At 50.3% G+C, this 22,938-nt stretch overlaps 1 protein-coding gene across 1 annotated transcript; it reads left to right on the forward strand.

Annotated features, from left to right (window-relative positions):
- Positions 1–208: 208 nt before the first annotated feature.
- On the forward strand, positions 209–872 carry LOC123412330 (auxin-responsive protein SAUR71-like). Its single transcript, XM_045105285.1, has one exon. The coding sequence runs from the start codon at positions 324–326 to the stop codon at positions 642–644; it is 321 nt and encodes a 106-aa protein (XP_044961220.1). The 5' UTR covers positions 209–323; the 3' UTR covers positions 645–872.
- The last annotated feature ends 22,066 nt before the right edge of the window (positions 873–22,938 follow it).

Consider the following 22,938-nt stretch of genomic DNA (forward strand, 5'->3'; position numbering starts at 1 on the left):
CGCTCCATTCCTCTCTCTACCCGCCACATCTCCCCCTCTCTCGCTCTCTCACCACAGAACAGTAAACGCTCCATTCCTCCCTCTACCCGCCACATCTCTCGCTCTCGCTCTCGCTCTCGCTCTCTCACCACACGCTCTGGAGGACTCATGATCCAATCAAACATTCCATCGGCTATAAAAGGAGAGAGCCCCAAGCCAACGCCAAGAATCACAAACACGGCACATGTGCATTCACATCGGTCGAAACCAAAGATCTAGCTAGCAGCTAGCTAACATATACTATCTCCGACGTGGTCAGTTCGTTGGTCAGCGATCTACCTACGATGAGGGAGCTGATCCGGCGGCTGAGCTTCTCGGACCGGGTGAGCGACGGCAGCGGCGGCGTGCCGCGCGGGTGTGTGCCGGTGCTGGTGGTGGGCGACGGCGACAAGGACGAGGAAAGCGAGCGGTTCGTGGTGCGGGTGGAGGCGCTACGGCACCCGTCGCTGGCAGCTCTGCTGGAGATGGCGGCGCAGGAGTTCGGGTACAAGCAGGAGGGCATCCTCCGCGTCCCCTGCGCTGTCCATAAGTTTTTTTTTTTGAAAGATCCGGCGATGGTCGCTTGTATTAAAATAGCAGGGAGCACATGGACAAGAAATACATAAAAGGATGAAGGGTGATCAGTGGATCAAAGAAGTAAGAAGAAGAAGCAAAAAAGAAGGGGGGGGGGGGGGTGGTTAGCTAGCAGACTCTCATGGTGGTTCCCCAAAGGGGTGTTCTAGGTGTATTGCGCCTGCGTCGCGCCAAAGTCGCAATGTTTTGTTGATTTCCTCCTTGATGTCTTGGACTTGCCCCTTCTTGTTCCTGAAAATGCAATCGTTTCTTTCCTTCCAGATCGCTGCAAGAATTATGATGATCATAGATTTGATCGCCATGCTGTGCTTTGCCGGTGCATTTCTTATCATTTTGGATATGATAGCTGCTGACTTGGTGCTGCCGGTCCAATTGGTTGGGTGGATGGAATTGCAGCCGACATACCCTGCCGCCTGCGACCACACTGCTAACGCTATCGGGCATTGTCAGAACAAGTGCACTGATGACTCAAGGTTTCTCAGGCACAATTGGCAGAAGTAGTTGTTTGCCCAACCTCTTCTTTGTAGACGATCATTACACCATAACCTATCCTTGAGTAGCAGCCATGCGAAGAATTTTAGCTTTGCCGGTGCCCAGGTGGCCCATATCAGCCGACGGAAGTCTGATTTATAAAACCCCTGGAATTGGGCTTTATATGCCGAGCCCGCAGAGTATACACCTGAAGCTTCATGTATCCATCGGATGGAGTCGCATACTTGCTCTTGCAGCCGGATATCCTTGTTTTGGATCCATCTATTCAACCTGACCGCTTCTTCACATATACTGGCCGTGTCACCGTGTGCGAGGTCTGCAATCCAATTGTTATTTTGTAGTGCCTCCTTGGCAGATCTATTTTTTCTACGGGTGTGCCTAAAAAGATTTGGGAAGGCCGACTTTAGGTTTCCCTAGCCTGTCCAGGGGCAATTCCAAAACGAAGCCCGTTCACCATTGCCTAGTGTAACTAACGTAGAGGCGTTGAACAGGGCTTCGTCGCCATTATCACATGGGAGTTGCATGCCATTCCATGGTCTATCTTGGGTCGTCCAGGATAGCCATAGCCAACGTAGCCGCAGAGCTCTGGTGAAACGTGTCATGTCTAGTATTCCGAGACCTCCATTTTCTATTGGGCAACAAACCCCTTGCCAGCCTACTTTGCATTTACCCCCAGAAACCTCCTCGTGTTGTGCCCATAGGAATCGGCGGCGGGCCTTGTCGATCTCTCGAAGGAATTTTTTTGGAACCCGCAGCACAGATAGGGCAAAAGTGGGCAAGGATGTTAGGACATTACTAACCAGAACTCTTCTACCAGCTATTGTGAGGAGTCTCCCTTTCCATCCAGCGAGCCTGGCCTGAATTCTATCTAGGATGAACTGGATGTGGACTAGGCGCAGCCGCGAGAGCGTGAGGGGGAGGCCTAGGTATCTAACAGGGAAATCTACTGTCTGTCCCCCAAAACTACGCAGAACCTCCTCGAGGTCGATTCCTTCACATCGAATGGCCGTTGCCGTCGATTTCACTGGGTTAATACGTAGCCCCGTCGCGTTCCCGAGTTCGTGAAGGATGTCAAGTAGCGTGTCTATTTCTTGTCTGGTCGGTGTAGCAAAGATCACAGCATCGTCAGCATAAAGGCTGACCCTAAGGGGGATATGTCTACCCCGCAGTGGAGCTAGCATCTGCCTATCTGTCGCCCGTGAAAGTAGTCTATGAAGAGGGTCGATGGCTATTATGAAGAGAAGGGGTGACAGTGAATCTCCCTGGCGCAGCCCCTTGCGATGGTGGATACGGCCCCGAGGTGTTTCGTTGAGCATAAATGACGATGATGAGGTTCTGAGCAGCTGGGCAATCCAGCCACGCCATCTTGGTGGAAATCCTAGCACTTGCAGCAGCTCTAGTAGGTATTCCCAGGAGACGTTGTCGAATGCCTTTGCAATGTCTAGCTTGAGGAGTAGTGCATGTATCCTCTGGCGGTGTAGCCTTCTAATCACATTTTGCACATATAGGAAGCTATCTTGCATGGACCTCGAGCGTAAGAATGCGGATTGCGCCGGAGAGATGATGTCTGATATCACCGTAGATAGCCGAAGTGATAGGACTTTTGCTACTAGTTTGGCGAAGGAGTGTATCAAACTGATTGGCCTAAAGTCCTGGATCTCTGTTGCTCCATCTTTCTTTGGGATGAGAATCACCGTTGCTGTGTTTAAACTAGTGAAGTCTCCTCTTGCCAGATGATAGAAACTATTAAAGGCTAACATGACGTCGGCTTTGATATGCTGCCAGCAGCTTTTGAAAAACATTCCTATGAAGCCATTCGGACCCGGCGCCTTTTCTGAGGGAGAAGCTTTTATCGCATCCCATATCTCCGACTCGGAGAAGGGGTTGTCTAGCCCTGAGTTTTGTAGAGAGGGCATGTCGAGCGCAGTCCAATCAATGCATGTGAGGCGGACTGCTTTGGTTCCTAGGCTCGCGTTGAAGTGGCTGTAGATGAGTGCCTCTTTTTGCACGTGCGATGTTGCAGTCTCATTTGTACTCTGAAGGCTGTGGATGAAGTTCTTTCGTCTACGGGATCTCATTTTAGCGTGGAAATTTTTTGTTCCAGCGTCTCCTACCCGTATCCAAGTTAGCCAAGATGCTTGCCGTCTCCTTGCACGCTCGATCGCTGACAGTCCTAACAGACGTAGCTTTAGTAGCTTACGGAAGTTGAACTCAGCTTCGGACAGGCGCCGCGATTCCTGTGCTACATCAAATCGAAGAATCAGCTCTGTTGCTATGTAGAATTGTATTTTCGCATTGCTAAGAAAAGCCTTGCTCCAAATTCTAAGGTCGCGCGCAGCTCGCCCTAGCTTGATGTGCAGTCGCTGGAAAGCGGATGTTGCTTGTACGGGTCTACTCCAAGCCGCCATGACCGTTTCATGAAACCGGGGGAGGTTTGGCCAGAAGCTTTCGAACTTAAACATGGCCGGCCTAGGCGAGGCAGTTGTGTCGGCGAGGAGAAGTGGGCAGTGGTCGGATGTAGCCGTAGATGCCGCTAAGAGGGAGGCACAGGGAAAAGGTTGTTCCCAGGCCTGGTTGCAGAAGAATTTATCTATGCTGACCATGGTTGGGTCACGACGTTCATTGCTCCACGTGAAGCGCCTATTTTTGCATTTGATCTCTTTGAGACCCGCAGTGTCGATTGCTGATCTAAATCTGCCCATCAGCCTACGGTTCAGGTTGAGGTTACTCTTATCCCTAGCTTCATAGATGAGGTTGAAGTCTCCGTTGATCAGCCATGGCTCCCCCAGCGGCGGTGCGGAGAGGGTGATCTCACGGAGGAAATCTTCCTTTCTGGCGTCATCCGTTGGACCATAGACAGATGTGATCCAGAAGCTATTGAGCTGTCCTAGAAGTGTTACTTTTGCTGTGATTGCGTAGACACCTATACCATGCTATTGTATCGTAGCTAGGTTCCTGTTCCATAGAATCGCCGCCCCGCCACTTGCACCGATAGACGGCAGCACTATGCAATCAGCTAGGGATTGCCCCCCAATATCCCTAATAATTGTTGGTGTCCAATCTGTGATCTTAGTTTCTTGAAGGCAGAGAATTGCAACGCGGTGAGCTAAAGCCACCTCGCAAATGGCCGCTCTCTTGACTAGGTTGTTCAGTCCCCGGACGTTCCATGACATAATTGGAAGAAGGTTGTCATTCATTTGGAGACAGAAACAAACTCCAATGGCTAAATAAACTAGATGGCCTCTGGCCCATGCACAACACCGCTGCTACCATACAAGGGGGGCGTCGACGTCCACCAATATGCCCCAGAATACGTCGACGATGATGATCTCTACCACTAACCTTAGACATGAAACTAAAACCTAACTCAGACCAGCTACTAGCCGGCCGCCATTGGAGATGATGGAAGGCTAACATACTACACCTCGGCCTCCGCGGCATGTCCATCGGGTCCTGCCATGCGTGCCATGACGCGCAGCGCACCGCTGTCTAAGTGTGCGAGCTTCACAATGACACCAATGTTGCTATCCGACGGTGGCTCCTCGAAACGCCTGATGAGCGCTTTTGCAACGTCCTCGGTCAGCTTGTCTCTCGGTCCTAAGAGCCCTAGTTCCTTTACGATGAGGAAGGAGGCACGCGGCGCCACCGGGATAGACGAAGGGTTAGCTGCAAGCCGGGCGCTGTGCCTAGTTGGAGTGGCTGCAGCGCGGCTCTTTGGCGGCGCTGATGGTCTTCTAGCTGGCGTGGCGAGGATAGCCGGCTCTGTTGCGCGGAAAAGTCCGCGGCGCTGCTGCAGGTTGCCGTCGTCAGCGGAGATCTCGAGCTCGCAAACACGGCTAGTGACGGCGCCTAGCTGCACCTCCATTGTGCGGGCTGCTGTTGGTATGGCGCGGTTGAACTGGCCGCAGTCCGTCGTAGCAGCAGAGAGCGTGGGGCCGAATGCATCAAGTTGTTGGAAATATGCCCTAGAGGCAATAATAAAATGGTTATTATCATATTTCCTTGTTCATGATAATCGTCTATTGTTCATGCTATAATTGTATTAACAGGAAACAGTAATACATGTGTGAATAAATATATCACAATGTGTCCCTAGCAAGCCTCTAGTTGGCTAGCTCGTTAGTCAATAGATGATCATTGTTTCCTGATCATGGGCATTAGATGTCATTGATAACGGGATCACATCATTGGGAGAATGATGTGATGGACAAGACCCGATCCTAAGCATAGCACTAGATCGTATTGTTCGTATGCTAAAGCTTTTCTAATGTCAAGTATCTTTTCCTTCGACCGTGAGATTGTGCAACTCCCGGATACCGTAGGAGTGCTTTGGGTGTATCAAACGTCACAACGTAACTGGGTGACTATAAAGGTGCACTACGGGTACCTCCGAAAGTGTCTGTTGGGTTGGTACGAATCGAGATCGGGATTTTTCACTCCGTGTGACGGAGAGGTATCTCTAGGCCCACTCGGTAGAACATCATCATGAGCTCAATGTGACTAAGGAGTTAGTCACACGATGACGTACTACGGAACGAGTAAAGAGACTTACTGGTAACGAGATTGAACAAGGTATAGGTATACCGACGATCGAATCTCGGGCAAGTTCTATACCGACAGACAAAGGGAATCGTATACGGGATTCATTGAATCCTTGACATTGTGGTTCATCCGATGAGATCATCGTGGAGCTAGTGGGAGCCACCATGGGTATCCAGACCCCGCTGATGGTTATTGGCCAGAGAGGTGTCTCGGTCATGTCTGCCTGTCTCCCGAACCCGTAGGGTCTACACACTTAAGGTTCGATGACGCTAGGGTTATAGGGAATTGTTATACGAGGTTACCGAAAGTTGTTCGTAGTCCCGGATGAGACCCCGGACGTCACGAGGAGCTCCGGAATGGTCCGGAGGTAAAGATTGATATATAGGACGGATGGTTTTGGACACCGGAAGTGTTTCGGGCGTCACCGGTAACGTACCGGGACCACCGGAGGTGGCCCCCGGGGACCACCGAAGGGGGGCAACGACCCCGGGAGGCTAGATGGGCTAAGTGGGGAAGGGAACCAGCCCCTAGGTGGGCTGGTGCGCCCGCACCCAGCCCATGCGCACCAGAGAAAGGGGGAAGGGGGAAACCCTAGGCGCAGGTGAGGCCCAAGGCCCACCTAGGGTGCGCCCCCCTTTTCCCTGCCCTGGCCGCCGCCCCCTCCCATCTGGTGGCTCCCGCACCACCTAGGGGGAACCCTAGGGGTGGCGCACCCCCCTCCCCTCCTCCTATAAATAGAGAGGGGTTTTGGCCAGGGGGACACGGTTTTTCCCTCTCTCTCGGCGCAGCCCTGCCCTTCTTCCTCCTCCTCTCTGCCGGTGCTTGGCGAAGCCCTGCCGGAAGACCTCGTCTCTCCATCGACACCACGCCGTCGTGCTGCTGGAGTTCTTCGCCAACCTCTCCCTCCTCCTTGCTGGATCAAGGTGCGGTATACGTCACCGGGCTGCACGTGTGTTGAACGCGGAGGTGCCATAGTTCGGCACTAGATCGGAATCGCTCCGAGTACGACTCCATCAACCGCGTTCTAGCAACGCTTCCTCTTAGCGATCTTCAAAGGTATGAAGATGCTCTTACCCCTCTCTCGTTGCTGGTCTCTCCATAGGAAGATCTGAATATGCGTAGGAAAATTTTGAATTTATGCTACGTTACCCAACAGTGGCATCCGAGCCCGGTTTTCTATGCGTAGATTCTATGCACGAGTAGAACACAAAAGTTGTGGGCGATGATTTGTCAATTTGCTTGTCGCTACTAGACTTATTCTTTTCCGGCGGTATTGTGGGATGAAGCGGCCCGGACCGACTTTACACGTACGCTTACGTGAGACTAGTTCCACCGACACACATGCACACCGTGCATAAAGGTGGCTAGCGGGTGTCTGTCGCTCCTACTCTAGTCGGATTGGATTTGATGAAAAGGGTCCTTATGAAGGGTAAATAGCTTTGGCATATCATCGTTTTGGCTGTCACGTAGGTAAGAAGGCGTTCTTGCTAGAAACCCAAATCAGCCACGTAAAACTTGCAACAACAATTAGAGGACGTCTAACTTGTTTTTGCAGGGTTTGACATGTGATGTGATATGGCCAAAGTTGTGATGTTGCATGTATGATGTATGAGATGATCATGTTATTGTAATAGGTTTCACGACTTGCATGTCGATGAGTATGACAACCGGCAGGAGCCATATGAGTTGTCTTAATTTATTGTATGAGATGTAACGCCATGTGCTTACTACTTTTACTTCATTGCTAACGGTTAGCTATAGTAGTAGTGATAGTAGTGGTTGGCGTGACGACTTCACGGAGACACGATGATGGAGATCATGATGATGGAGATCATGGTGTCACCCCGGTGATGATGATGATCATGCGATGCCTGAAGATGGAGATCGAAAGAGCAAAGATGATAATGGCCATATCATGTCACTATATGATTGCATTGTGATGTTTATCATGTTTTTCATCTTATTGCTTAGAATGACGGTAGCATAATAAGATGATCCCTCTTAAAATTTCGAGAACGTATTCCCCTAGGTGTGCACCGTTGCGAAGGTTCGTTGTCTCGAAGCACCACGTGATGATCGGGTGTGATAGATTCTAACGTTCGCATACAACGGGTGTAAGCCAGATTTACACACGCGAAACACCTAGGTTGACTCGACGAGCTTAGCATGTACAGACATGACCTAGAATACAAGAGACCGAAAGGTCGAACATGAGTCGTATGGTTGAATACGATCAGCATGGAGTTGCTCACCATGGTGACTAGTCCGTCTGACGTGATGATCGGACACGGGTTAGTCAACATGGATCATGTATTACTTAGATGACTAGAGGGATGTCGATTTAAGTGGGAGTTCATACTTAATTTGATTAAATGAACTTAATTGTCATGAACTTAGTCTAAAAGTTGTCTTTTTAAATATTGTAGATGGCCAACGTCAACCTCAATTTCAACGCATTCCTAGAGAAAAACAAGCTGAAAGATGATGGTAGCAACTATGCGGACTGGGTTCGCAACTTGAAGCTCATCTTTGAATCAGCTAAAAAGGCTTATGTCCTTGATGCGCCACTAGGTGACCCTCCCGCTCCCGCAGCAGCCCAGGACATTCTGAACGTCTGGCAAACGCGGAGTGATGACTACTCTCTGGTTAGGTGTGGCATGTTATACAGTTTAGAAACGGGGCTCCAAAGGCGTTTTGAGCAACACGGGGCATATGAGATGTTCCAGGAGCTGAAGCTAGTTTTTCAAGCTCATGCCCGTGTCGAGAGATATGAAGTCTCCGACAAGCTCTTTAGCTGTAAGATGGAGGAGAACAGTTCTGTCAGTGAGCACATACTCAAAATGTCTGGGTTACACGGTCGTCTGACTTCACTTGGAGTCGAACTTCCGGATGATGCTATAATTGACAGAATCCTCCAGTCTCTCCCACCAAGCTACAAAGGCTTTGTGCTTAACTACAACATGCAAGGGATGGAGAAGACCATTCCCGAGTTGTACTCGATGCTCAAGTCTGCAGAAGTAGAAATCAAGAAAGAGCATCAAGTGTTGATGGTTAACAAGACCACTAGTTTCAAGAAAGGCAAGGGTAAGAAGAACTTCAAGAAAGACGGCAAAGCTGTTGCCGCACCCGGTAAGCCAGATGCTGGGAAGAAGAAAAAGAACGGACCCAAGCCTGAGACTGAGTGCTTCTATTGTAAGGGAAAGGGTCACTGGAAGCGGAATTGCCCCAAATACTTAGCGGACAAGAAGGCCGGCAACGTCAAAGGTATATGTGATATACATGTTATTGATGTGTACCTTACCAGCGCTCGTAGTAGCTCCTGGGTATTTGATACCGGTGCTGTTGCTCACATTTGCAACTCAAAGCAGGAACTACGGAATAAGCGGAGACTGGCCAAGGACGAGGTGACGATGCACGTTGGGAATGGTTCAAAAGTCGATGTGATCGCCGTCGGCACGCTACCTCTACATCTACCATCGGGATTAGTTTTAAACCTTAATAATTGTTATTTAGTACCAGCTTTAAGCATGAACATTGTATCAGGGTCTTGCTTAATGCGAGACGGCAACTCATTTAAGTCAGAGAATAATGGTTGTTCTATTTATATGAGTGATATGTTTTATGGTCATGCTCCGCTGGTGAAGGTTTATTCTTGATGAATCTCGATCGTGATGTTACACATATTCATAGTGTGAGTACCAAAAGATGTAAAGTTGATAATGATAGTCCCACATAATTGTGGCACTGCCGCCTTGGTCATATCGGCGTTAAGCGCATGAAGAAGCTCCATACTGATGGACTATTAGAGTCTCTTGACTTTGAATCATTTGACACATGCGAACCGTGCCTCATGGGCAAGATGACTAAGACTCCATTCTCAGGAATAATGGAGAGAGCAACCGACTTATTGGAAATAATACATACTGATGTGTGTGGTCCAATGAACGTTGAAGCTCGCGGTGGCTATCGTTATGTTCTCACTCTCACCGATGATTTGAGTAGGTATGGGTATATCTACTTGATGAAGCACAAATCTGAGACATTTGAAAAGTCCAAGGAATTTCAGAGTGAGGTCGAGAATCAACGTGACAGAAAAATCAAGTGTCTACGATCTGATCGTGGAGGAGAATATTTGAGTCACGAGTTTGGCACACACCTAAGGAAGTGTGGAATCGTTTCACAACTGACGCCGCCTAGCACACCGCAACGCAACGGAGTGTCTGAACGTCGTAATCGCACTTTATTAGATATGGTACGATCTATGATGTCTCTCACCGACTTGCCGCTATAATTTTGGGGATACGCATTAGAAACTGCAGCATTCACTTTAAATAGGGCACCGTCTAAATGCGTTGAGACAACACCGTATGAACTATGGTTTGGCAAGAAACCTAAGTTGTCGCTTCTTAAAGTTTGGGGCTGCGATGCTTATGTGAAGAAACTTCAACCAGAAAAGCTCGAACCCAAAGCGGAGAAATGCGTATTCATAGGATACCCTAAGGAAACTATTGGGTATACCTTCTATCTTAGATTCGAAGGTAAAACCTTTGTTGCCAAGAACGGATCCTTTCTAGAGAAAGAGTTTCTCCCGAAAGAAGTAAGTGGGAGGAAGGTAGAACTTGATGAGGTAATTACACCCCCTCTTGAACAGGATAGTAGCGCAACGCGGGAAGTTGTTCCTGTGGCGCCTACACCGACTGAAGAGGAAGTTAATGATGATGATCATGAAGCTTCGGATCAAGTTACTACTGAACCGCGAAGGTCCACAAGGGCACGATCCGCACCAGAGTGGTACGGCAACCCTGTGATGGAAATCATGTTGTTAGACAACGGTGAACCTTCGAACTATGAAGAAGCGATGGCGGGCCCGGATTCCAACAAATGGCTTGAGGCTATGAAATCCGAGATAGGATCCATGTATGAGAACAAAGTATGGACTTTGGTGGACTTGCCCGATGACCGGCGAGCCATAGAAAATAATGGATCTTCAAGAAGAAGACTGAAGCAAACGGTAATGTAACCGTTTACAAAGCTCGACTTGTCGCAAAGGGTTTTCGACAAATTCAAGGAGTTGACTACGAAGAGACTTTCTCTCCCGTAGCGAAGCTGAAATCAGTCCGAATCATGTTAGCAATTACCGCCTTTTATGATTATGAAATTTGGCAAATGGACGTCAAAACAGCGTTCCTTAACGGGAACCTTAAGGAAGAGTTGTATATGATGCAACCAGAAGGTTTTGTCGACCCTAAGGGTGCTAACAAAGTGTGCAAGCTCCAGCGCTCCATCTATGGGCTGGTGCAAGCATCTCGGAGTTGGAACATTCGCTTTAATGAGGTGACTAAAGCGTTTGGGTTCATACAGGTTTAAGGAGAAGCCTGTCTGTACAAGAAAGTGAGTGGGAGCTCTGTAGCTTTCCTCATACTGTATGTGGATGACATATTATTGATGGGAATAATATAGAGATGTTGGAGAGCATAAAGGCCTATTTGAACAAGAGTTTTTCAATGAAGGACCTTGGAGAAGCTGCATACATATTAGGCATCAAGATCTATAGAGATAGATCAAGACGCCTCATAGGTCTTTCGCAAAGTACATACCTTGACAAGATATTGAAGAAGTTCAATATGGAAAACTCAAAGAAAGGGTTCTTGCCAGTTTTGCAAGGTATGAGATTGAGTAAGACTCAGTCGCCGACCACGACAGCGGATGGAGAGAAGATGAGTTTTGTCTCCTACGCTTCAGCCGCGGGCTCTCTAATGTATGCCATGCTGTGTACCAGACCTGATATCAACCTTGCCATAAGTTTGGTAGGGAGGTACCAAAGTAATGCAGGTATGGAACACTGGACAGCGGTCAAGAATATCCTTAAGTACCTGAAAAGGACTAAGGAAATGTTTCTCGTTTATGGAGGTGACGAAGAGCTTGTCGTAAAGGGTTACGTCGACGCTAGCTTCGACACAGATCCGGATGACTCTAAGTCACAGACCGGATACGTATATGTGTTGAATGGTGGGGCAGTGAGCTGGTGCAGCAGCAAGCAAGAAGTCGTGGCAGCATCTACATGTGAAGCGGAGTACATAGCTGCTTCAGAAGTAGCTCATGAAGGAATTTGGATGAAGGAGCTCATCACCGACCTTGGAGTGGTTCCAAGCGCGTCGGGTCCAATGACACTCTTGTGTGATAACACTGGGGCCATTGCCATAGCCAAGGAGCCCAGGTTTCACCGGAAGATGAAGCACATCAAACGCCGCTACAACTCCATCCAGGACCATGTCCAGAGTGGAGTAATAGATATTTGTAAAGTACACACGGATCTGAATATTGCAGACCCGTTGACTAAACCTCTTCCACGAGCAAAACATAATCAACACCATAATGCTATGGGTGTTCGATACATCACAATGTAACTAGATTATTAACTCTAGTGCAAGTGGGAGACTGTTGGAAATATGCCCTAGAGGCAATAATAAAATGGTTATTATCATATTTCCTTGTTCATGATAATCGTCTATTGTTCATGCTATAATTGTATTAACAGGAGACATTAATACATGTGTGAATAAATAGATCACAATGTGTCCCTAGCAAGCCTCTGGTTGTCTAGCTCGTTAGTCAATAGATGATCATGGTTTCCTGATCATGGGCATTAGATGTCATTGATAACGGGATCACATCATTGGGAGAATGATGTGATGGACAAGACCCGATCCTAAGCATAGCACTAGATTGTATTGTTCGTATGCTAAAGCTTTTCTAATGTCAAGTATCTTTTCCTTCGACCGTGAGATTGTGCAACTCCCGGATACCGCAGGAGTGCTTTGGGTGTATCAAAGGTCACAACGTAACTGGGTGACTATAAAGGTGCACTACGGGTACCTCCGAAAGTGTCTGTTGGGTTGGTACGAATCGAGATCGGGATTTGTCACTCCGTGTGACGGAGAGGTATCTCTGGGCCCACTCGGTAGAACATCATCATGAGCTCAATGTGACTAAGGAGTTAGTCACACGATGACGTGCTACGGAACGAGTAAAGAGACTTACCGGTAACGAGATTGAACAAGGTATAGGTATACCGACGATCGAATCTCGGGCAAGTTCTATACCGACAGACAAAGGGAATCATATACGGGATTGATTGAATCCTTGACATTGTGGTTCATCCGATGAGATCATCGTGGAGCTAGTGGGAGCCACCATGGGTATCCAGACCCCGCTGATGGTTATTGGCCAGAGAGGTGTCTCGGTCATGTCTGCCTATCTCCCGAACCCGTAGGGTCTACACACTTAAGGTTCGATGACGCTAGGGTTATAGGGAATTGTTATACGAGGTTACCGAAAGTTGTTCGTAGTCCCGGATGAGACCCCGGATGTCACGAGGAGCTCCGGAATGGTCCGGAGGTAAAGATTGATATATAGGACGGATGGTTTTGGACACCGGAAGTGTTTCGGGCGTCACCGGTAACGTACCGGGACCACCGGAGGTGGCCCCGGGGGACCACCGAAGGGGGGCAACGACCCCGGGAAGCTAGATGGGCTAAGTGGGGAAGGGAACCAGCCCCTAGGTGGGCTGGTGCGCCCGCACCCAGCCCATGCGCACCAGAGAAAGGGGGAAGGGGGAAACCCTAGGCGCAGGTGAGGCCCAAGGCCCACCTAGGGTGCGCCCCCCTTTTCCCTGCCCTGGCCGCCGCCCCCTCCCATCTGGTGGCTCCCGCACCACCTAGGGGGAACCCTAGGGGTGGCGCACCCCCCTCCCCTCCTCCTATAAATAGAGAGGGGTTTTGGCCAGGGGGACACGGTTTTTCCCTCTCTCTCGGCGCAGCCCTGCCCTTCTTCCTCCTCCTCTCTGCCGGTGCTTGGCGAAGCCCTGTCGGAAGACCTCGTCTCTCCATCGACACCACGCCGTCGTGCTGCTGGAGTTCTTCCCCAACCTCTCCCTCCTCCTTGCTGGATCAAGGTGCGGGAGACGTCACCGGGCTGCACGTGTGTTGAACGCGGAGGTGCCGTAGTTCGGCACTAGATCGGAATCTCTCCGAGTATGACTCCATCAACCGCGTTCTAGCAACGCTTCCGCTTAGCGATCTTCAAAGGTATGAAGATGCTCTTACCCCTCTCTCATTGCTGGTCTCTCCATAGGAAGATCTGAATATGCGTAGGAAAATTTTGAATTTATGCTACGTTACCCAACAGTGGCATCCGAGCCAGGTTTTCTATGCGTAGATTCTATGCACGAGTAGAACACAAAAGTTGTGGGCGATGATTTATCAATTTGCTTGCCGCTACTAGTCTTATTCTTTTCCAGCGGTATTGTGGGATGAAGCGGCCCAGACCGACTTTACACGTACGCTTACGTGAGACTGGTTCCACCGACAGACATGCACACCGTGCATAAAGGTGGCTAGCGGGTGTCTGTCTCTCCTACTCTAGTCGGATTGGATTTGATGAAAAGGGTCCTTATGAAGGGTAAATAGCTTTGGCATATCATCGTTGTGGCTGTCACGTAGGTAAGAAGGCGTTCTTGCTAGAAACCCAAATCAGCCACGTAAAACTTGCAACAACAATTAGAGGACGTCTAACTTGTTTTTGCAGGGTTTGACATGTGATGTGATACGGCCAGAGTTGTGATGTTGCATGGATGATGTATGAGATGATCATGTTATTGTAATAGGTTTCACGACTTGCATGTCGATGAGTATGACAACCGGCAGGAGCCATAGGAGTTGTCTTAATTTATTGTATGAGATGCAACACCGTGTGCTTACTACTTTTGCTTCATTGCTAACGGTTAGCTATACTAGTAGTGATAGTAGTAGTTGGCGTGACGACTTCACGGAGACACGATGATGGAGATCATGATGATGGAGATCATGGTGTCACGCCGGTGATGATGATGATCATGCGATGCCTGAAGATGGGGATCGAAAGAGCAAAGATGATAATGGCCATATCATGTCACTATATGATTGCATTGTGATGTTTATCATGTTTTTCATCTTATTGCTTAGAACGACGGAAGCATAATAAGATGATCCCTCTTAAAATTTTGAGAACGTATTCCCCTAAGTGTGCACCGTTGCGAAGGTTCGTTGTCTCGAAGCACCACGTGATGATCGGGTGTGATAGATTCTAACGTTCGCATACAACGGGTAAAGATTGATATATAGGACGGATGGTTTTGGACACCGGAAGTGTTTCGGGCGTCACCGGTAACGTACCAGGACCACCGGGACCACCGGAGGTGGCCCCGGGGGACCACCCAAGGGGGGCAACGACCCCGGGAGGCTAGATGGGCTAAGTGGGGAAGGGAACCAGCCCCTAGGTGGGCTGGTGCGCCCCCACCCAGCCCATGTGCACCAGAGAAAGGGGGAAGGGGGAAACCCTAGGCGCAGGTGAGGCCCAAGGCCCACCTAGGGTGCGCCCCGCTTTTCCCTGCCCTGGCCGCCGCCCCCTCCCATATGGTGGCTGCCGCACCACCTAGGGGGAACCCTAGGGGTGGCGCACCCCCCTCCCCTCCTCCTGTAAATAGAGAGGGGTTTTGGCCATTGGAGGACACGGTTTTTCCCTCTCTCTCGGCGCAGCCCTGCCCTTCTTCCTCCTCCTCTCTGCCGGTGCTTGGCGAAGCCCTGCCGGAAGACCTCGTCTCTCCATCGACACCACGCCGTCGTGCTGCTGGAGTTCTTCGCCAACCTCTCCCTCCTCCTTGCTGGATCAAGGTGCGGGAGACGTCATCGGGCTGCACGTGTGTTGAATGCGGAGGTGCCATAGTTCGGCACTAGGTCAGAATCGCTACGAGTACGACTCCATCAACCGCGTTCTAGCAACGCTTCCGCTTAGCGATCTTCAAAGGTATGAAGATGCTCTTACCCCTCTCTCGTTGCTGGTCTCTCCATAGGAAGATCTGAATATGCGTAGGAAAATTTTGAATTTAAGCTACGTTACCCAACACAAGTTGCACCCGCTCGGCCTCGTCGACGTCGCCGTCGAAGAAGCTCTCGCCGCCGAAGTCTAGTGGTGCAGCTACTGCCACCTCTGCAGCAGCCTGAACTTCGGCCGCCACTGGGTCTGCTACCACAGAGGCAACTGCGGTCCTCCTCGCCTCCCTGAAGAAGTCATCAACGGGGTCTTTTCCCTCTCGACGCCCTCCGCTGGTCTCCTCTGGTCGTGCTGCCTGGTTACGCGCATGGCCTCCCTCTAGGGCCACCACTTGGAGTGGCGCTGCAGCAGGTGCCGCTGGAGTGCGACCGCGGCTACGACGGTGTCGAAGCGGAGGGGGAGGGTGGGGTGCTGAGGCGACCTTGCCTCCCCTCATGCGTTGCGAAGTGGACTTCGGACGTCGAGGAGATCGACTCCGCTGGCGTGCTGCCCCTGGCAGCGTCTTCTTTGCCGGGGTGCGGCTCCTCCGGAGCAGAACATCCTTCCAGGAGCGCTGGCCAGCACCCCTGGAGCCTCCGTCTTCGTCATGCGCGCGCCCGCGGCCCCGGCGTGGAATATCGCCGCAGCCGGTGCTGGCTACAGGGGCATGCACACGATGTTGCATCCGAGTTCCTCTCTGTCCGTCCTCCGCCCCCATGGTCCAAGAGGCTGCCGTGACCGCCGGGAACGGGTGGTTGTCGTGGTCGGAGTCGGACGACGGCAGGCCACTCTGGCCAGAGCGGGAGGACCGCGGGGAAGGCGTGGTCCAGTCCTCAATCCTATCCACGTGGACGAGCATGGTGTAGTCGGCTGTTGCCGGAGGCGGAGCTACGCGACGGTCGGGCGGAGAGAAACCCTCCATCTCCTCGACCCGGCCAGCTCCGCGCGGGAGCACTGCCAGGGTGTGCTTGGTGGGGATGCTGGCGACGTCGCTGGTCCAGACCCAGCACACGAAGGTCTTGGTATGTCCTCGCTCCAGGGTATGACTGTCGAGGCGATCAACTCTAACTCTCCTGCCAAGGATGTCCTCAGCGCGCTCGACCGACCAGTAGTGCATGGGCACTCCTTCGATGACGACCCGCACATGCAAGAGGAGGGAGTCGAAAAGGGCGTGGTCGTGTTCGTGCCAAGTAGCGACGATGAAGGTGGCGCCGTCAACCTTGATGGAGCCACGCCGCACCGCGTTCACCTGGAGCACAGGCTGGGAGAAGACGATGAAGTAGTGCTCCGGGTGGTGGGCGGTGACGCGCAGTGAATGCACCGGGACGGATAGCTGCGCCTCGAGCGCTCGTCCGACCGCCTTCGGGGACGTGGCGTTCACTCCGTCAGCCGCCCGCAGCGTCACGGCATGCGAGCGGAGGAAGGCCGCAGCTTGCTCTACGGCCGGCGACGGGACAGCCACCGAGCGGCTGTCTCGGGGGCACCGGGCGGGGTCAGCCTACCGCAGTAGCGAAGCAGCCGGCGCCGACATGGCTACAACCGGAGGAGGGAACCGCAGTCTGGCGAAGAGCGGCAGAGCTGGCTGCACCGGGCCGAGCCTGCTCTTGACACCGTCGGCTCTGCCTGCGTACTTGGCGTGCTTCGGGCAGTGGCGGCTAATGTGCCCTGCGCGTTTGCATGTGATGCAGTGGACTGGTTCCCTACATCCGGCTACCTTGTGGCGAGAGCTAAGACACCTAAAGCAGCAGCCCCTGAATTTGCTTAAGAAGGCGAGGCGCGCATGCTCTGAGCTGGAGGCAGCGAGCCGGCCCGAGGGCCGCGACGCAGGGGGAGCTCGACGATCCGCCGGTCCGTGCGCGTGGCGCCGCGGTTTCTGGTAGGAGACCTGGTTCCAGCCCCCCCCCCCCCCCCTCAGCAGGGTCCTCCCCATCTAATGTGACTATGATTGATTTGAGCTTGGGAGGTGGTCTCGGCATGGGGGGCTCCGGGAGACCGGGAGAAGCGACCGACGGCGACGTACCAGAAGGATGGACGGGCGACTTACCCGCAGGAGAAGGCAGCCTCCTGTTCCTCTCCGGACCGAGCGCAGGAGCACTCCCCCCGCAACCAGATCCGCGGTGGGGAGGAGGGATCCAGCGATAGCCCGCGCGGCGACCGGGAGGAAGTGGCAAGCGGACCGACGGGCGAAGGGGTGCTGGAGCTGTCGGCGCGGGTTGAGGCCGGCGTCGGCCCTCGCGGCAGAGCGACGGCCGACGAACCGCCTGGACAGACGTCGTCGCGGGCCGTCAGGAGCACTGCCGACACACCGACAGGCGCGCAGGAGGGGTTGCGTCCGCGTCGAGGAGAGGAAGAACTGGCGGATCTTGCTGGAGGCCTGCGCGTCATGGAGACTGCAGGCGGTGGCCGCCGCGGCCGGGGTGGCCAGCGGCGCAGAGCGGGGGAGGGTCCGGCCTCAGCAGACCGGGGGCATCCTAGATCCTGGTACGATCCTGGCGCTGGTTTGATTTCCTGTCCATAAGTTCAGGCAGGCGCTCACCACCGCCGCCGTCTCCAAGAACTACTGATTAATAATTAATTCTGTAGCTGATCAATCAAGCAGGCCGACCCCCGATCGATCGATTGACTTCCTGGGTACTTGAGGAACGATTCTTTGGTGCTGCTGACTAGTTGACTCTCCTGCCCATCTTTTCTCCTCTTTCCATTTTGATTTCTCTGGCTGGGGAATGACATGACAGGATATGCCATATGTATTGTGCGCTTATATAATGCGCATTGTAATTTACGGTTGGACCTGCTGTCAAAAATAACAAGGCAGTCAATCAATTGATTATTCGGTATGCATTTGTCCTTTCTTATCCTGGTTAATTTTCCTTTCAAATAAATATTGGTATTGGTTCATTTTTCTGCTTTTTTTCAGCGAGTGAGGAAACAATTTAGTTGACACATGTTTATTTCTCATGATGGAGAGGCTGAGATATAAGCCTCTCTATTTATTTAACACAATAAAAGGACCATACAGGACAAATCTTGATGCAAAGCAAAGAGAGAAAATAAATTAATGTTTTGGTTGTAAAATATAAATTTTCAGCCATTTCTTAAACTTAGATATATGCCCATGATTAATTCACTTTATTGGGTTACCAAATACTCCTGGCTTGAATTTATTGCTATTTACCAAAGATAGGTACCATGTTTTTTCATAAAAAACAATTTACTTACTAACCATGGATTTTGCTATACTACTGATGATCTGTTTTATTGAATTACCCATAATCGGTTTGATGAAAACCATAAGAGGTTGAAAAATCAGGAAAAAATGTTGGAGAGTGGAAAGTTGGACAAAATGTGGTGGGAGAAAACTCACTTATTTTTTTCAAGTAGTAGAGATTTTTTTGCATGTTCATCTCCACCACGGCGCATGGCCGGTGGTAGCGGCGCGAGCGAAGAGGCAGCGGGAGGGAGCTTCGGCCGGAGGCGGAGTCACCCCTGGTGTCGCCTGGGGCAGCGACACGGAGAAGGGATAAAATTATATAATTAGATTTACTGATAATTATTTTCATAATATAGGCTGCGATATAGGCGGTGATTATAATAATGTCGTCTGTCATACCGTTATGCTCTAGTTTATCATTTGGTTTACTAACATTTTCTTATTTTCAAGGCCATTTGCTCAAATAGATTACTGATCATATAATAAATTTAGGACAACGAAATCTAGATACCGAAGCCGAAACCTCAAGTAGATAAAATAAACGGAATGCGTCTAACCCATTCTCCGTTTTTTGAGCGAAGAAAGACCATAGAGGCTCATTCTCTCTTTTTGAACCAACATGGAAATCAAACATTGTCAACGACTCATCGATGCCAAATATTTAGGTAACATTTCATAGGACATGCATCTAGCTTTTAATTAGTAATCAGGACATTTGCAACGCTGACACTCAAATGACCCTCAAACCGTTCACATACGATCAGGACGCGGTGTTCGGACGTACTGTGCCATCGAATGTGGGTCTGTTTCGGTCCGTCAAGCAGTCCAGACGTACTCTTTCATGCAAAGTGCAAGAAAAGTGGGAGTAGAGCTTTGCGGTAATCTGGACAGGAACCAGTAGGAGTATAATACCCCGACCCACTAAATCTTTCCTCTCGGTCCCATTTTCTTTCATTTCGTCCCTTCTCCCCCTTGCTTTGCATCCGCGCCCTCCTCCTTCGACACCTCCGTTGTAACTTTCTGTCCGATACAGGGGCATTGTCGGACCTAAACAACCAGCACCGACCCAACTGCTCGCCTTTCAAAATGGCTACGTCCACCAAAGGCCCGTATGTAGGCGGGTACAGTCCACCCCCATCTTGAGGTCATTTCGTAGGTGTTCGGTCAAATGCCATTAAGCTTATCTTCTAACGCCATGTCATTTTTAGAATATGAAGGATGATGGGGTACTCCAGTGTTGGAAATATGCCCTAGAGGCAATAATATATTGTATATTATTATATTTTCTTGTTCGTAATAATCGTTTATTCTCCATGCTAGAATTGTATTGATTGAAAACTCAATACATGTGTGGATACAAAGACAACACACTGTCCCTAGTGAGCCTCTAGTTGACTAGCTCGTTGATCAAAGATGGTCAAGGTTTCCTGGCCATAGACAAGTGTTGTCACTTGATAACGGGATCACATCATTAGGAGAAAGATGTGATGGACAAGACCCAAACTATGAACGTAGCATATGGTCGTATCAGTTTATTGCTACTGTTTTATGCATGTCAATGTATCTGTTCCTATGACCATGAGATCATGCAACTCCCGGACACCGGAGGAATACCTTGTGTGTATCAAACGTCGCAACGTAACCGGGTGACTATAAAGGTTCTCTACAGGTATCTCCGAAGGTGTGTTGGGTTGGCATGGATCAAGACTGGGATTTTTCACTCCATGTGACGAATAGGTATCTCGGGGCCCACTCGGTAATACAACATCACAACAAGCCTTGCAAGCGATGTGACTAAGGAGTTAGTCGCCGGATCTTATATTACGGAACGAGTAAAGAGGCTTGCCGGTAACGAGATTGAACTAGGTATGGAGATACCAACGATCGAATCTCGGGCAAGTAACATACCGAAGGACAAAGGGAACAACATACGGGATTAACTAAATCCTTGACATAGAGGTTCAATCGATAGAGATATTCGTAGAATATGTAGGAGCCAACATGGACATCCAGGTCCCGCTATTGGTTATTGACCGGAGAATGTCTTAGGTCATGTCTACATAGTTCTCGAACCCGCAGGGTCTGCACACTTAAGGTTCGGTGACGTTTCAGTATAGTTGAGTTAGAGGTATTGGTAACCGAAAATTGTTCGGAGTCCCGGATAAGATCCTGGATGTCACTGGGAGCTCCGGAATGGTCCGAAGGTAAAGATAGATATATAGGAAGTCATGTTTTCGTCATCGGAAAAGTTTCGGGGTACTTCAGTAGTGTACCGGGAGTGCCGGGAGGGTACCGGGGACCATCTGGAGGGCTGTCACGCCCCGAGGGGCCTCATTGTCTATGTGAGGAGACAAACCAGCCCCTAGTGGGCTGGCCTAGTCCCCCACTAAGGCCCATGAGGTTTGAGAAGAAAAAACCCAAAGGTGGAAGAGGAGGAAAGGGTTTCCAAGTGGAGAGGAGGAATCCTACTCCTAGTAGGATTAGAGTAGGACTCCTCCACCTCCAATTTCGACCAAACCTTGAGGGTTTGAGGCTGCCTCCTCCCCTCCCTCCCTCCTATACTACACGAATTAGAGGTAGCCCTAACCCTAATTGCCACGTGCTCCCTCTACTTCATCTAGATCGGTTTCTCCTCTAGTCTAGTTCGACTGTGCTTAGGCGAGGCCCTGCTGGATGAGTTCACCACCACCACCACCACCACCACTTCACCGTGCTGGAGAACTCATCTATCTCTCCGCTCCTCTTGCTGGATCAAGAAGGCGGGGATCATCATCGAGCTGTACGTGTGGTGAACGCGGAGGGCCGTCCGTTCGGCACTAGATCAGGATGGATCGTGATGGGATCACGGGACGGATCGTGATGAGATCGCGGGACGGGCTGCGATTTGGATTGTGAAGATGTTCCACTACATCAACCGCGTTATATACGCTTCCGCTTAGCGATCTACAAGGGTATGTAGATGTTGGAATTATGCCCTAGAGGCAATAATAAATATAGTTATTATTATAATTCCTGTATCAAGATAATCGTTTATTATCCATGCTATAATTGTATTGAATGAAGACTCATTTACATGTGTGGATACATAGACAAAACACTGTCCCTAGCAAGCCTCTAGTTGGCTAGCCAGTTGATCAAAGATAGTCAGTGTCTTCTGATTATGAACAAGGTGTTGTTGCTTGATAACTGGATCGCGTCATTAGGAGAATCACGTGATGGACTAGACCCAAACTAATAGACGTAGCATGTTGATCGTGTCATTTTGTTGCTACTGTTTTCTGCGTGTCAAGTATTTGTTCCTATGACCATGAGATCATATAACTCACTAACACCGGAGGAATAGTTTGTGTGTATCAAACGTCGCAACGTAACTGGGTGACTATAAAGATGCTCTACAGGTATCTCCGAAGGTGTTCGTTGAGTTAGTATGGATCAAGACTGGGATTTGTCACTCCGTGTGACGGAGAGGTATCTCGGGGCCCACTTGGTAATACAACATCACACATAAGCCTTGCAAGCAATGTGACTTAGTGTAAGTTGCGGGATCTTGTATTACGGAACGAGTAAAGAGACTTGCCGGTAAACGAGATTGAAATAGGTATGCGGATACTGACGATCGAATCTCGGGCAAGTAACATACCGAAGGACAAAGGGAATGACATACGGGATTATATGAATCCTTGGCACTGAGGTTCAAACGATAAGATCTTCGTAGAATATGTAGGATCCAATATGGGCATCCAAGTCCTGCTATTGGATATTGACCGAGGAGTCTCTCGGGTCATGTCTACATAGTTCTCGAACCCGCAGGGTCTGCACACTTAAGGTTCAACGTTGTTTTATGCGTACTTGAGTTATATGGTTGGTTACCGAATGTTGCTCGGTGTCCCGGATGAGATCACGGACGTCACGAGGGTTTCCGGAATGGTCCGGAAACGAAGATTGATATATAGGATGACCTCATTTGATTACCGGAAGGTTTTCGGAGTTACCGGGAATGTACCGGGAATGACGAATGGGTTCCGGGAGTTCACCGGGGGGAGGGGGGGGGGAACCCACCCCGGGGAAGCCCATAGGCCTTGAGGGTAGCGCACCAGCCCTTAGTGGGCTGGTGGGACAGCCCAAAAGGGCCCTATGCGCATTGGAAGAAAAATCAAAGAGAAAGAAAAAAAAGGAGGAGGTGGGAAGGGAAGGAAGGACTCCCACCCACCAAACCAAGTCCAACTCGGTTT

This window comes from Hordeum vulgare, chromosome 7H, assembly GCF_904849725.1.
Source record: "Hordeum vulgare subsp. vulgare chromosome 7H, MorexV3_pseudomolecules_assembly, whole genome shotgun sequence".
Lineage (NCBI taxonomy): Eukaryota > Viridiplantae > Streptophyta > Magnoliopsida > Poales > Poaceae > Hordeum > Hordeum vulgare.

Coding starts and splice junctions, on each gene's coding strand:
- LOC123412330 (XM_045105285.1), top strand. CDS start 324: ATGAGGGAGCTGATCCGGCGGCTGAGCTTCTCGGACCGGGTGAGCGAC.